This window comes from Phocoena sinus, chromosome 9 (assembly GCF_008692025.1).
Source record: "Phocoena sinus isolate mPhoSin1 chromosome 9, mPhoSin1.pri, whole genome shotgun sequence".
NCBI classification, from domain to species: Eukaryota; Metazoa; Chordata; class Mammalia; order Artiodactyla; family Phocoenidae; genus Phocoena; species Phocoena sinus.
Window position 1 is genome coordinate 20,656,668 of NC_045771.1, and position 16,394 is coordinate 20,673,061.

The 16,394-nt window shown below is 49.7% G+C and overlaps 1 protein-coding gene across 4 annotated transcripts in view; it reads left to right on the plus strand.

Annotated features, from left to right (window-relative positions):
• Positions 1-16,394, plus strand: part of PLXNA4 (plexin A4) — a 373,377-nt gene that overhangs the window by 163,870 nt on the left and 193,113 nt on the right. The window contains exon 5 of one of the 4 annotated variants that reach the window (XM_032643655.1): positions 1,776-1,786. The exons of the other annotated variants lie outside the window; for them this stretch is intronic. Within the exon in view, the coding sequence (XP_032499546.1) occupies positions 1,776-1,786 (11 nt within the window). The remainder of the gene's footprint in view (positions 1-1,775; positions 1,787-16,394) is intronic. 4 annotated transcript variants of the gene reach the window in all.

The following is a 16,394-nucleotide window of genomic DNA, read 5'->3' on the forward strand; positions in this document are numbered from 1 at the left end:
CTGATATTAAGTGTAAGCTGAGAAATTATTTCATGAGATAAATGTTCATGGTTTTTGGACATAGGACGCTTCAGATTGGGGATTGGGCAGTAGAGAATAAGTTATATTTCTGACCTCAGAATTTACACTTACAAAGTATTGTGTGGGTAGGAGATTCCGAGCCTCTAGTCCAGCTTTAACATTCTGTGATCCCAGGTGTTAATCTCTTTCTCTCACTGTGTCTCAGTTTGTCTGGTCTATGACATGGCAAGGATGCCACTCACTCTGTATTTACTAGCTGAGTAATCACCTGCACCAGAACAGAGCCCGTGTGGGTCCTGCTCTTTCCTGGGCATCTCGACATTCTAAATGGGAGAAGCCATGTCTCATCGTGGAAGGATCCCTGGGTTTCCATTTCTCCTCTTCAGTCATTGCAGCCCCGGGAAGTGGCCTGGCGATGGAAAACAGCGATGTGTGGTCACTGTCATTCAGAGAACAGTGATGTGAGCCATCCTTCCTCCCTCGTTTGGCATGTGGACAGCCCAACATCCAAGTGGCACTTTAGGATGCTGTTTGGGGCCCAGAAATGTGTCTTCTTGGGGAAGAAAAGAACTATTTTCTTATCCAGAGGATGGGAGCTGAGTGCCAGATGAGGGAAGTGGGTAGCTGGGGTCACCAGTTTCCGCAGTTTTTATCTACGAGCAGATCTTGTTCAGCATTGTGTTCCCAGAGCCAGAATGTCCCCCACGCCCCAGTATTTACAGTGTGGTCACTATGGAATTATTTGTTGAATGTTGAACATTATAAGACATTCCACGGCTAGACTAAAAGGATATCTGACTGTCTATAGAACATCCTCATGTGATTTGGAGGTGAGGATGTTAATCACTGTGTAGATATCTGAGTAATTACTGCACTGGCAGCATTTTTAAGACAATTTGTCCTGAAAGCGTGGAGCAAGTCGTTCTTAACAGTTACATTTCATCCAGACTTAATAGCTGGCTGGCTTTGACACCATCAGAAGGTATTCTCTCTCTCTCTTTTTTTTATGCTGTTTTCCAGAAAAGGGGGATCGACATCTGCCTTTTGCCAATGGATTTCAAAACATTTGGGGGTCACAGCGTTTGAAGGGGTCTCCCTGACCCACTAAAGGCTCTCTGCTTCATTTAGAGGCCAAGAGGAATTTGAATCTGTCAAGGTTCCTGGGCTGGTAGCACAACTGGCATCGAGCCAGCTCTCCTGAATCCCAGTTCAGTGCTCTTTCCCCAAGGCACACAGTAGCCTTCAATCCTGTGGTCCTTGCAGACCAGACATGGGACGTTTTAAGAACTTGCCCTCGCCACAGTGCACAGCTGGGATGTAAGACGAGTGGAGGCTGAAGGTGTTTGTGAATTTCAGAGAGGACCTAGCCATTTGAGAGGTGGAGAAATAACAGGTTTCCACAGTGTATACGTAGACTGTGTGATGAGCAGATGTTTTCCCTCCCCACGAGAGGAAATGGATTTAAACTGCGCCAGGAAGGACTTCGGGCAGATAGTCAGGAGAACTTCCTGACCCTGTGAACTCATCAAAGGCAGATCCTGTCAGCCGCAGACTCACACGGCTGCTGGCAAAGCTTTCTGTTTTCCCGCAAAGTGCAAGGGAAGCCCCGTTAGTGAGCAAAGGCACGTTTACCCCGCCTGGAAATATGTTCTAAGCAGAGCTCGTATCTCCGAGGCTCATTGTTTTCTGCTCCCTGCTAAACAGCCCTGGTTGTGTCATTTTGGATCAAGCCAAGCCTGCCGAAACCGTGGAAGCTGCCTTGGCTGTCTTTTCTTAGCAATAGGTCAGGAAGAGAGCATTCCGGCTTTTAAACATTGTTACTTGGAAAATGGGCTGAACTTGCTACTACTGGGGTGCAGCTAATTGCGGAATTCTCCAAGGTGGTGACTGGTGACCTTTCGGAAAGAGAATAAAACTCATCCCTCTGCATAGGGCTGTCCATTTGTACACCTGCGTTGAGCAAGTATGATGTGTACATCACAGGGGCATATGTACTGTTTCAGCTGTGTATTTCTGCATGTGCATCTGGGCGTTCATTGCACAGTCGTATGTGCTTCCACAGCCAGGGGACATGTGTGGACACGGAAAGCATGTGTGTGTGTGAACATGTGCACGTGACCCTCGTCACTTTCTCTTTCCACATCGCCCGTGGCTGCATACGTGTGCAGGTAGCTGCAGCACACTTGCCGCTGTCCATTCTTTTTGCTCACGCTACTCTCCCTGCCTTTAGAGGGGAGAAATTGTTAACTGTTGGCAATGCAATAAAGAGAAACTGATTTCAATGGAATGTTCCCTTGCCCTGCAGACACATTGCTCCCGCTTTCATGCTGCACATTGCACCGTGGTGAAATTTAGTTAATTTTATGGTTTGTTATTACGACAGCAGAGTGTATTGAGAGAGGCAGCTTTTGTTGGCGCCACGTCCCAAATTTCCTGGGTGTGATGGGAGTCAGAGCGGGAAGCTAGCAGTGGTCGGAAACCAAGTCCTCGCAGAAGCAAAGTGGCTGCTCTAATTGGTTTTTAACTTTCATAACTTGGCTTGGCTGCTGCCCTCACTGGGTGTGTATTTTGGTCAGGGAATCAGAAGGAACGTTCACAGGACAGCGAGAAAGCAACCAGGTGCTCAACTGTTTTGCTGAAAAACAGTACATTTTGGTGAGGAGAGCTTTGCAGCCTGAAGGTGCTGTGTTCAATTCCCAGCTTTGCCAGCTATTGGCTCCTGCATCTCTGACCTCAGTTTCTTCATCTGTAAAGTGGGATAGTGATGGCCATCCTCTGAGGTTCCTGGGAGATAAGCTCCTGGAGCATAGTAGGTGCTTACTTAGTGTTCCTCCCTCTTCTCCCTTCTTGCCAGGGAAATCTCTCTGTTCCAGAATCTCTCTGGAGGCGTGAGAAAGTCAGCGCACTTGGGGTTTTGAAATCAGACTGATTACCAAACGGGAAGGGATAAAGGGTACACAGGTAATAGTGCACGTGCTTTCTGAACCCCCAAATCAGGACATACAATCTGAGAACATTGGAAGGATTATTCTGGAAAATCCACGACAAAAATGGGTGCCTCCTGTATCAGATGCTGAGAACCTAGAGTGGAACGTGATGAAAGCCATTAGCCCATTGGGAGGTATGCCATCAGTCACTCTGAATGAAGCAAAGCTATTAGCATTCTTATTTATACTACTAACGAAGCTAATTAAATCTTAAATCCGAAACAGAGTTGGTGTGGACTAGAAAACTTGGAGAGCAGAAGCTATTTTCACAAGAATATGGCTTTCCTTGTTATCCTTCTCTGCTGGGTCCTTGGATCCCACCACCAATGGTCGGGCAGGCAGATGACAAAGAATATGTCGGCCACACTATCATTCCTCCAAGGTCTGGCAACTTCTTCCCAGGGCTGGGAGGCTGTTTATCTCTCTTCTAGTGACTTCTTTGTTCTCAGCGGTCAGGAGCCCAGCAACTCCCACTGGTCTTGCCAAATGGCATGTGTTGGGTGGAACATGCCACCAGCAGGCCCCTGATTGCCTCCTAGAATGGGAGGGAAAGGTCTTGAGACCACACAGTTAAAGACTGGCCAATTCAGGTGCTTGGATCAGCAGTTTTATTCCTCTATTGATTCCTCTCTTTCCTTTGGAGCTTATTTTCTGGAAGTTGCCCTGCCCTTAGAAGAGCTCTGGTAGCACTGAGATGCCACACATTCATATTCTCTGATGGTTTGGATGAGAGAAGAACAAACAACGAGATCTTTGTTTCCTGAGTTGAAACTCATCATTTCGTGGATTATGTCAGAACTCATCAATTTAAAATTTAATATAGGGTGGCCTTGAGCTTTAATGCTAAAAAAAAAAAAAAAAGTTTCTATTTTGGCACAGGAAGCTCCAGAATGGAAGTATTTGAAAACCACCCAACAAGGCTGACTCATTTAAGGAGAATTAACTCAAGTGCTTTGGGGCAGTGGGGCGAGGAGGGCGGGAGTTGCGAATGAACACCCTCCGCAGGAGAACGCAAGCTCCTGACTCACAGCATGAGAGAATAATGAGATTTTGGCGATTTTAGCAATCAGTAAACCAAGCCCCTTATTATATAGCAAAGGGAACACTGTGTATTTAGTGTCCTTCCACCAGACTGAAAATATTCCTATTGTTAATCATCCCCAGTCCTCACTTCTGATAAAGCTCATTGTCGCTGTGGAGGGTGCTGGAGACAACTTCTTATTTATGAAGACTGTGCTCTGGGAATAAGGTTGAGATTTTGAAATATCGTGAGTCACTGAAGCACAGATCTGGGGCCAGGTGTGAGGAATTTTCAAAAGATTAAAGAGAAGCAGCAAGTTTTCCTTTACAGTAAAACTTTGCTGAAGAGAATACATATATATTTTTAAATTATCTGGAATCAGTCAAGATTTTTACAGTGCTAGAGAAATCATCCCAAACATCAACCCATCAATGTAAATGTGCAGCTATTCTGGTTAATAGAAAGACCTGGTCAACAGAACAACAGAAACAGCAGACAGGACTGCATTTTTTTATTAAGGTGTTTTGTAGTCTGGCTTACCTTACAATGAGAAAATTCGACTCTAGTGAGAGCCACCTGTTCTATTCCCATTCAATCCTAATGTCCCAGGCACTGGGTAGTGCCGTCTCTGAGCAGGGGTTGAAGGAATACCTGGAAGAGTGTTTCTTCTCTAACCCAACGTCTATACACATGAAGGAGAAGGGCTAAAGGCTCCCATTCCCTCTTGCTTAACCCACAAAGTCCACTCCTGATTCTGGCTCTGATACAATGAGTGATACCTTAATCTAGATGTCCTCACTGTTTGCCATCAGGCCACAGAACCTGAGGTGTCACTTTCTAAAGGAAGTGGAAATCTCGTAAAGCACCAGAGAGCAATTCTTAGCAAAAGATCTACCTCTTTTAAAATATAACCACTGAATTTGTTCTTTGGGGAAGGAAGGAAGGGAGGGAGGAAGGAAGGAAGGAAGGAGGGAAGGAAGGAAGGAAAGAAGGAAGGAAGGGAGGGAGGAAAGGAAGGAAGGAAGGAAGGAAAGAAGGAAGGGAGGGAGGGAGGGAGGGAGAGAGAGAGGAATGCCTTCTACTCCCTACCACTGAAATATTTCACACCGAGCCACAAGAATTCCGTTAAATAGATGCTACATAGTGTGAAAAAAAAAAGTTACAGATGTTATAAAATCATCACAGTTATTTAATGCACTTATTTAGTGTCACAACAGTAGCTAAATGTGTATACACAGCTATGCTCAAAGCACCTTATAAACAGGGAAGACTTAGGTCTTCCAGGACCCTGAAGAGGGAGTTAGGTTCTCTCTGCGTAGGAAGGATCGGAGGGGTGGAAGTTGCAATGAGTTTTGCGCTGTGTCAACAGCTGTTTTCCCGCCAAGCACTGCCGTAAGGGCTTATGGGACAAGGCACAGACAGTGGCAAGGCCTGGGACAGTGTCTCCCTAACAAGTCCCCACCGGACCCCTGGGAAGTGAGCCCCTGAGATGAGCCTGCTTACCAAGGGGGAGAGGTGCTTTCTCCCAGGGCCCCACAAGCCTCGCCTCTCCCCCCTCAGCAGTCCCGCCCTGGAGTGGGAGACCCCCCCCTCCAAGCCCAGGCACCTCCTTGCGGATCCCCACAGTGGACACGGCCCTCCGCAGATGAGTACCAGGCACAATTAGACAGCCCGGGGCCACTCCAGCCACACCTGCCCTCCCAGCGGGGCTGTTAGTAGCAGGAGCCAGTGAGGCATTGGGGGGATGGGGGGATGTCTGAAGCCTCCCCTTCACAGGCTGCCCTGGCCATTGCCCTTGCCTACGTTACCCTGCGGTAACCTTGGTGCTACCTTCCTGCCTCCCCAGCTTCCCTCTCCTTCCTCCTTGCTGAACATCCAGGGGAGTAGCAGCTCTGGGCTGGGGGCAGGTGCAGGATGGGAAGGAGCTGGGGGAGCCCATTATCACTCTGCACACACACGTTGTCTAATGAGCATCAGGCCGGGAATGCCGCTAACAAGCCGGTGCCGGAGACCCCTCCCCACAAACTCCCCCCGGCCAGTCATGCCCAGGGAAGGCTGTTGTGGAGGAACAAGCAGATGAAGAGGACGACTGCCTATCCTGCTTTTGAACCCAGAAGTGGAAACCAGTCATGTCCTTTTGAGATCATCAAATCTGATGACTTTTAAATTGTGGAGTGGTACCCATTAATGTGTCATGAAAGCAATTTAGTGGGTCGTAACCAGCATATTACCGTTAAAAATGGAAAAATATCGGAATGCGTGTCACATATAAATGGCACTTTTCCTTCTGTTGTCTATAAGTGTGTGTGTCCTGGGTTGAAATGTATTTCTGATTGTAAGTCTTAAAGAAAAAGCTGGAGAGGGACTTCCCTGGTGGCTCAGTGGTTAAGAATCTGCCTGCCAATGCAGGGGACACGGGTTCGAGCCCTGGGCCGGGAAGATCCCACATGCCGCGGAGCAACTAAGCCTGTGCACCGCAACTACTGAGCCTGCGCTCTAGAGCCCGCGAGCCACAACTACTGAGCCCGAGTGCCACAACTGCTGAAGCCTGCGCACCTAGAGCCCATGCTCCGCAACAAGAGAAGCCACCGTAATGAGAAGACTGCACACCGCAACGAAGAGTAGCCCCTGTTCGCCGCAACTAGACAAAGCCTGCACTCAGCAATGAAGACCCAACGATGAAGACCCAATGCAGCCATAAATTAATTAATTAATTTTTAAAAAAAGAGAGAGAAAGCTGGAAAAAGGGTGATGGTAGCCTAGCCCTATCTCTTCTGCTCTCATTTCCCTCCAAGCTCTCTGAACCAGTGGGAGCCACCCAGGATGCAGAGATCTCAGAAGGGAAATGCCTAACCTCTGTTGGCAAGCCTGTCCTGGTTTCATGAACACTCCTCACTTCTGGCAAGTTCTTCCCTGCTGTCCCGTCTGAATACCAGTTGACACCATTTCTCTTACTTTGTTATAGAAATCTGACTGCCCTTCATGTAATGATCCTTGATTAAATTCTCCCAGTGAGGAATTTAGAAATCACAGCTCCTCAGGTAAGAATTGGGCACACTTACCATAGATGATGCTCCCCCTTCCCATTGGCTTTCCTTCCTGCTTTCAGAGCTGACCAGGCCCCAGGAAAGGACTAGGAAAAGACTGCGTCCCAGGCAAGGCATCAGCCAGTTTCAGCTTAAACAATAAGAACATCCATTCTCTGGCCTGAGAGTCTCAGTCATGTGCAAAAAACTGTGACGTCTTTTCTACAGCTGAGCTGGACACACAGTTTCCTTCCACTCCCTTTGCAGGTACATGAAGGCAGAGGGATGAATCAGGGATTCCAGAGGCTTTGGGAATGTTCCTTTGATTAACAATTAACTTATTATTAACAAGATGTGAGTGCTTGAAGGGAAATTAGGAACCATCTATGTCTATTTACATAGAAGATGAACCTACTGCCCTTTGAAGTTCAGTGCCTTCCCCAGGGTTGCCCGAATTCTGTGGCTGAGCAGAGTCCAGAACCCAGATCTCGACACCCAAGAGTTCCTTCCACTGTCCCAGGGATCCTTGACTGTCACTACTGGCTCTTGTGGCACTGCTTCTTCTCATATAGGAACTAGCTCTCGCCCCCGTGGGACCCTTGCTGTGCATTGTTTGAGACACGTGGGCAACTCCTGGTTTTGCTGTCACCTCTTCCAACAGTGGTGCTTGGGCTGGGGAGATGGGGGGCTGGTGCTTTGGGCCCACTGAAGGGAGGCATGGAAGGAGAGGCTGTGAGCAATGGCCTCGCACTATTATGATGAGAGAGACACTGTAAACTTGAGGTGATTACTTTTATCATTGTTATTATTAGATTTAATGGCTGAGTGAGCAGTTCACTTGGCCCTAATAGAAAATTTCTCCTGACAACTCTCCATAACCACAGGATCTGGGAAAGTTGATTGCAAGGAATCCTCTCACCTCCACTGGGGAGTGACATGCGCCATCCTCGGACACGGACAGGTCCCCCAGCAGCTGAGCAGTGCATCTCTCCCCTTCCCAGGCTCACGGCTTGGAGCGGGAGGGGTGAGGGCAGGGAACGGGGCTGCAGGCCCCATGAACTCGTAGCAGAGGCAGGCGCTGTCCTTGGCAAAGGTGAGGTGTGTGCAGGGGGGTTGTGACCCCACAGCCAGTGCAGGGCCCGGGGCCAGGAGAGGCTCCCATATCCATCTTCCCTCAGCTCTCAGCTGAGTCCATTAGGAATGTATCTCTGTCTCCCGATTGCTCTTCTGTGCTATTAATTTGTGGTTGTATTAATTCCGGCTGTTATCATACAGCCAGGTGATGCAGAACAAAGCTTCCCATTAACATGGCCGGGGTGTTACTGCTCCTGCCAGGGTTGACCCCCTCCTCACGCTGTCACACCCCCATCTCTGCTCTGTCTTGACATGCGTGGAGCCTTGAACCCTGGGAAATGACTGATGGATCCTGAGACCCAGACAGCAATTCATAAGTCAGAGGTGACCGGGGGAATCACAGTGAAGGGAGCAGCTTTGTTCTGTCACTGCCCTTGGTTGCCCTTCCCCATTATTTAAAAAAAAAAAAAATTCTTATACGCTTAAGTACCACCTGCAACTCCTATGACAGGTGTCTTGGACTGTACTGGTGATGGGCAGGGAGGCAAGGTGCACTGGGTCACTGGCAAGGTGACCGCCAGGGTTAATGGTGCTGTGTGGTCTCGGTCATACCCATCTCTGTGAGCCCCGTCAACTCATGACCCAGATCAGATCCACAGCTCACGGTAGGCGCTAAGCCCCCAGCCCACTGTATCATTCAACTAAGGGGCTCAGTTTGGGCCACTCACCTCCTCACAGCCATGCACAGGCACAATGTGAAACGGAAAGGGTCTCCAGTGGGCCTCCCCAACTTACCAGCTTCTTAACACTTTCGCGTTTTGAATTGTGCTGTAGGGAAGACTCAGGACTGCACAGGGCAGAAGGCACATTTTATTTTTAAGGACTGTGGGCCTTTTCTCCCCTTTCTCCATTCCTGTCCCTTCTGAATCATTCATTGGTAAGTGGGTTATATTTCACTCTGAGTGGTGGTTACTGAAAAAGCATGAAAGCTTCATTCCGGTGGTTACTCTGCCACTGTGAAACAATCGATTAAACTCCTGCTGGCGTCCCAGAGGCCCCCCAGTGGGAGGTGGCCAGCACTGCTGAGGCCTCTCCCTGCCCCGGCCTTCATTTTCTTTCCACCACCCCCTCAAACGTTCTCTGCCCAGTTACACTGTCTCCCAAACACTGCAGGTCCTTCCCACCTCTAGTTTCTGCACATGCTGTTCTCTAAACTAGACTGTTCCCTCTTATTCTGTCTGCAGAAGACTCCCTCATTCCTTAAGAATCAGCTCAGGGGCATCTGCTCTGTGACCCATCCGCTTGCCTCTCCGGGTACCCACTTTCTGGATTTCAGCTCTAGCCCTTAACACACAATGCACAGCACCCCTGAGAAGAGTTAGGTCTCATATACATTATTCGTACCCGATGCCCAGCACAGCATCCGGCTTCCCTTAAGGTCAAAAAATATCTGTTGAATGAATGATGGAATCCTCCCAATTTTGTAAACAGAAAATCTTCATCACAGGACTCAGAGCCACTAGGTCAAGGTCACTGAATAAAGCGGGACTAGAACCTGGGAACTCTAGTTCCTGGGCGGGGCCCCACTCATCTGTCAGTATCCCCAAATTTCCAGAGAGCATCCAGAGGCCAGGAGCCAACCCATTTTTATCCACATGCCCTGCGATCCCTTGAGAATGGCTGGTGCAGAGGGCTTTGAATTGTCATTATTCTGCTAGTTAAAAACAACCCATGGAGCTGGAGGCCGGTGATGCAAACGAGGCAAAGTAGCTGGAACTGGCTCTGGGCTCTCGGGCAATGCGGCCACAATTAAGGGTTGTGCTTAACCAGTTCTCTCTGGTTTCCATCAAGGCAGTGTGTGATGTCACTGGATCCCGGGGGCATGGGGCCAACAGCAGGGGGACAGGCAGGCATGGGGCTGATCTCCCTTGGGCAGAATTTTGTAGGAATGCAACAGGAGGAACTCACCATTTCCTTATGTAAAAGGGAAAACACACACAAAAAACACTTAAAAGTACACCAAGAGTCAGTGTCAGGCGTGGAGCGAGGAAGTGATGGTGGTGGCTTCCCGAAGATTACAGGGGAGACTCCACAGTGGGTTTGAGGTGAATGTTAGAAGGGTAAGGTTGGAGCTGACTTCAAGGGACAAGGGACAGACTCCACCTGTGGTGAGGGGCAGAGCAGGGGCATTTATACTCTGCCTGGAGGTTTCTTGTATGGGCTGATAATAGGTATCCTTTGAGTGAAGTTCCCAAACCTGAGTGAGCCTCAGCATCACCTGGAGGACTTGTTACAAACAGGCACTGCTGGCTCCACCTCAAGAGTTCCTGATTCTGGTCTCGGAGTGGGCCTGAGAATTTGCATTTTGAACAAACCAAGTGATGCTGACGCTGCCGGCCCCGGGCCCACCCCTTGAGAACCATGACCTTGGAGAAACCAAACCGAGCTTCCCCTGGAAACAAGACCATGAGGGTCTCCAGCCAGGTGTGTCATCCTTCATGGTTAGGTCTTCATTAAAGACAACTTCTCCTCATCTGCAATGGTCTCTACCTCTTAGACTTGTCGTGAACGTGACATGAAATAGCGCATGTAGTAACTCTGATCACCGTCACCTGTGTCAGTTTGCACAGCTAGTTCGAGATGGTCAGTGTGGTATTCAGAGAAGATCCAGTTCTGGTCCATGCTCTTCTCTCCTCACTTGAGTCAGCCATCACAGAAGAATGGGCAGTCCTTGGCCCAGGACAGAATGTGAGTGTGTCTCTACGCAGACCCTCCCAGAGGAGGGGCATCCTGTCGATGAAAAGCCATTGCCACTGAAGGCTGTGCTGTCCACCCACAGCCACGAAGAAGGAGCCTTCCTTCTCAGCGGGACGCAGCAGTGACGGGCTTTATTATACGGAAAACGGGAGCGAGAGCGCCCATCTCCCACAATAGGTGCTGCCAGCAGCACGACTCAGAGGACGAAGTGCTGTATTTATCCCTCACGGCAGGCGGTGGGTTCAGCGTGCACTGAGGCTGACGCCCAGTGACATACCCTGTAGCGCAGAATCCAGCCTTCCCTTTTTTTTTTTTTCGTGGTACGCGGGCCTTTCACTGTTGTGGCCTCTCCCGTTGCGGAGCACAGGCTCCGGACGCGCAGGCTCAGCGGCCATGGCTCACGGGCCCAGCCGCTCCGTGGCACGTGGGATCTTCCCGGACCGGGACACGAACCCATGTCCCCTGCACCGGCAGGTGGACTCTCAACCACTGCGCCACCAGGGAAGCCCCAGCCTTCACTTTTTAACGCCCGCTGTCTCTGCTTTGTAAGCATGCTCCCTTGTCCCCGCAGCCCACACCTGCGTAGCCCACTCTCTCACCCCCAGCCTGCCCAGAGAGTGCCAGGAGTGCACACTGAGGGCCTCCTTATGGGGACCATGTGGTCCGTATTGGGCGAGCCATGGAGGTGCCGGCTGGGGGGAGCGTGACATGGATGGAGTATGATGGGGACCAGTGCTTGTGAACTCTGCGTGGCAGATGCCTCGGTACATGGTGGCCATCTCCTACCAGCTGACTCATAAAGCTTCCCCGAGAGCACCTTCCTCGCAGGGCTGAGGAGAGGAGCTGTTCTTTTCTGGGGTGTTCTTCCAGCTGGCGTGGTGCTGGGGACTCATGCACGGTGTGTAGTCTTTCTGGAGCTGCCTGGCTCTCCCGTCCCCAGGAATTCTGCAGGGCAGATCTGGATAGAGAACACACCATCTCTTGTTCTTCTTCTGGTTTGGCTCCCATGAGATGCTCTCTAAGGAACTGTCACCCCTTACTTTCTCCAAGGCCAGGAATCTGTGGACCCTCATAGCTTCTGGTAACAGTCTCTCCCAGAGTGAAGACCCCATGCCCAGTGGTCCTTGTGCACAGCCCACTGGACCAGAGGAAGGAGGTGTGGGGCAGGGCTAGGCGGCCGCCCCAGTGCTGTCAGTGCTCAAGCATCTTGCACAAAATGCTCCTTTTGTCCAGGCCTCCCCCAGACCTGTGAGCCTCGGTGATGTCATGATGGAGACTCAGTGGGGGGGCGTCGGAGTGGGGAGGGTGTCATGGGCCAAGAGGATCAGAAATGCAGCTGAGAAGATGGCTCAAAATAGCTCATGGAGAACAGGCTTCTGCTTGACAGGCTGACAGGGATGTGCCTGGAGCCAAACACTCCTCTTTGAATGTTCTGTCTCCTTCTAATTACGGATCTGTCAGGAGGAAGAGAAGCCAGCGCCTGCCCGACCCCAGTGACCCTTCACTTGACGTGGAGGCGGGGATGGGCAGCCCAGTCCCCGCTAGCAGGGCCAGGGGCCTCGTTGGGAAGACATCTGCCCCCCTGCCCCGCCCCGTCCCTTCCGCAGGGACCGGGTGTTCTCTGCCCCCATTGCTGGTTTCCTTCCAGGTGGATGAGGGAGCTCACCTGTGTCCCCAGCAGGGGCGGGTCTCCCTGTCTTCAGAGCCCATCAGGGAGAGTGGGGACCTCCTCTCCATCAAACAGGTGGGCAAGGAGTCTGGTCACCAGAGGACTTGCTGGAACGTTCTCGGCCATCAGGGACTGAGTTCATGTCCCTCCTTCATATGCAGACCGCAGGCTCTGATCATTTTTTAAACTTATTTTTTTAACTCACACATGAACATTATTGCCAAAGCTTTTAAATTTAGTCGAATTTGATGAGTAAATCACACAGAGTGAAGACGGTACCTTCCGCACACACTGTGCTCCCTTCTGTGTCCTGGAGATCTGGAGCATCACAAGCTCTTGGCTGTTATTTCTGAGTGAGGGCTGACTGCGGAGTCGCAGGGGTGACCCCTGAAATGCACTCAGGGGGCCTCCTTTTGCAGGCGAGCAGGGTATATATTGATCTTGTTCTGGAAGAAGAATTAGCCACTTCAAAGGATTTGGGGGTGGAGGTGGGAATGAGAGGTAAATAGAATTTAATAGTTAGCAATCATAACCTTCCCTGAACCTTCATGTAAAGCTTATCTTAAAAACTACACTATAAAAAAAAAAAAAAAAAAAAAACTACACTATATTTATTATATATTATATATATGTAATTTTTATTGACACAACCGACCTATCTCTTGGCACTTGTAACCCCTAGACTACAGCCTCCCTCAGGAGTGTCAAACTACAGGATCTCTGGTCATGAGTGGACTCCGGGGCCATCCTTGGATGGTGGATGGTGGGCTCAGGGCCTGGGCTTGCAAGGCTGTTCCCCTCCCTCCCTCCTTCCTTCCTTCCTTCATTCCTTCCTCACTCCCTTCCTGCCACAAAACTTACTGAGTACCCTTTGCCACCCACTGGGCACAGATGCTGGAGGAACAGTGGGGAACGAGACAGACATGGTTCCTGCCTTCAGGGAGCTTAATTCTAGCAGGGAAACAAGCAGTAAATCAAGAGCTGTAGGTTCAGGTTGTGTTATAGAGAAAAAGCTGGGTGAGGGAATGGAGGCAGCTGAGGGGTGTGGGAGCCATGGGAACTGGGGGGTCAGGGAAGGCCCCTCTGAGGGGAGATGCCATTTGAGTAAGAGACCTGCAAGAATTGAGGGGCAGTCCTGTGAAGTCCTCTGGGGAAGCATCCCAGTGGGCAGAAGAGTCCTGAGGCAGAGACTGAGGTTGGAAGCACAGCAGGAAGGCTAGAGAAATGGGAGTGAAATGGGCAAAGAGAAGAGTGGGGTGGATGCGTGTAGAGAGAGGCCCAGATCACATAAGTCATGGAAATGCCTGGGACCCATTATTCAAGGGCCTTCAGGCATCTGATTCCAAAGTGTCTTAGTCTGGGTTCTCCAGAGAAACAGAACCAGTAGGAGACAGAGAGAGAGATGGGCAGGCAGGCAAATAGGTGATAGATAGATAGAGGGATGATAGATAGATAGATAGATAGATAGATAGATAGATAGATAGATAGATAGATAGATAGATGATAGATAGGTAATAGATAGATAGATAGATGATAGATAGGTGATAGATAGATGATAGATAGATAGATTAGATAGATAGATAGATAGACGATAGGTGATAAGGAATTAGCTCATGTGACTATGGAGGCTGAGAAAGCCCAAGGTCTGCAGTCAGCAAGCTAGAGAGTCCAGTCTCTGAGTCCAAAGGCCCAAGAACCAGAAGAGCAGATGGTGTAAGTTTCAGTCTGAGTCTGAGTCCAAAGGCAGGAGAAGACTGACATCCCAGCACAAAGATAGTGAGGCAGAGAGAGAGAGGGAGAGAGAATTCTTTATTACAGCCTTTTTGTTCCATTCACACCTTCAACCGATTGGATGAGGCCCACCCACACTGGGGAGGGCCATCTGCTTTACTCAGTCCACCAATTCAAATGTGATCTCATCCAGAAACACCCAGAATATTTAACCAAACATCTGGAAACCCTGTGGCCCAGTCAAGTTGACACATAAAGTTAACGTCACACAAGGTGACTCAATGCAAGGTCTGCGGAAGAGAAGAGAGACTGGATAGGGGTGATAGGAAGGGCTGCTGTGTCCAGGAAGTCAGCTTCTGTGGCATCCACTGCCTCCCAGGCCCTGCGGGCTCTGCACACCACGTTCCTCCCCTCGCCTCTCACGTGGCCATCTTTAACTTCTGAGGATGACCCACTGGGCTTTCTTGTATTCATTTCCTAGGGCTGCTGTAACGAAGTACCACAAACTGGGTAGCATGAAATAACAAAAGTTTATTGTTTCATAGTTCTGGAGGCTTGAAGTCTAAAACCAAGGTGTGGGCCGGGCCGTGCTCTCCCTGAGCCTCTGGGTGGAATCCTTCCTTCCTCTTCCAGCTTCTGATAGTGGCCACCCATCCTCGCCTTATAGCTGCATCACTCCAGTCACTGCCTTCACCTTCTCATGGCATTCTCGTCTTTCATAGGACATCAGTAATACTGGATTAAGGCCCACCCTAAAAACCTCATCTTATCTTGAGTACATCTGCACAGCCACTATTTCCACATAAAACAACATCCACAGGGCTTCCCTGGTGGCGCAGTGGTTGAGAGTCCACCTGCCGATGCAGGGGACACGGGTTCGTGCTCCGGTCTGGGAAGATCCCACATGCCGCGGAGCGGCTGGGCCCGTGAGCCATGGCCGCTGAGCCTGTGTGTCCGGAGCCTGTGCTCCGCAACGGGAGAGGCCGCAACAATGAGAGGCCCGCGTACCACAAAAAAACAAAAAAACACATCCACAGATACTGGGGGTTAGGACTGCAACATATCTTTGGGGGCACATAATTCAACTCATAACACTTGTCTTCTTGAGCTTCCCAGAGGAGCCAGAGACATGTCCAGAGGGGCCCTGATTAGTAAAATTGCAAGAACTCCACTGCCGTCTTTCAGTTACCAACAAACCCCTGACTGTAGATGGCCAGACACCCCAAAGCATCTTATGAAACATCTGGAGCACCTTTGCCCACACACCAGGTCCAGGGGTAGTTTTAGGCGCCCTAGAAGTTGCTCTGAGAAGTTGGATGCTTAATTTGGAGGCAGAGTGAGGGTCTCTTCCTTCTCCTGAGCTGAGCTAAAAGCTACCCGGAAGAATGGACCCCTCTGAGGAGCCCTGGAAGTAAAAGTGGGTGGGGGCAGGTGCCTGAGCTGCCGAAAGAGTGTATTTGGTGGTTTGCCAGGCCGAGGACCCCAGCGAAATTCCAGCCGGAGAAGAGAAGGCTGCCGTCCTGTTTTGTTCTCTACAGAGGCCTTGTGTTCTTGATTTTAATCTTTTTCCTGAGGACCCAAGGAAAGCTGAGAAGTTGGACTCTTGTTTCCTGTCACCATCATCCAACCCTCAGACACCTTTCCAGGAATCCATGATGCTTATTTTTGGGCAAAATTCAGTTTTCATCTATTTTCTGATGCCCATGGCACCCTGCAGCATCCAGAGAGAATCCTGTCCGAATGAATTCGGATTCAGGCATCTCTTCCATTAGCCCCGGGGAAAGGCAGTTTAATCTGCAAAATTACTCTAAGGTTACCAGAAGGGCTCTCCAAATTCTGAACATTTTTAATAGCCAATGTTCATTCCTTTCCCAGTGCGAAGAAGAGATTTATTCTGGCCAGTTTATCCCGAGTAAATCTTGGGTATCTCAGTTTTACATTTTCACGAGAAACAAGCACTTTATAATAACTGCTCAGATTAAACTCCAACATACTCTCAAACCATTAACCTGAAGGAATTGTAACGATAAATTAAACATACTAATGAAGCTGTACTACAGGCTCAAAATTTGTTAGGTAGATTGTAGCATTATTAACAACCAACTTGA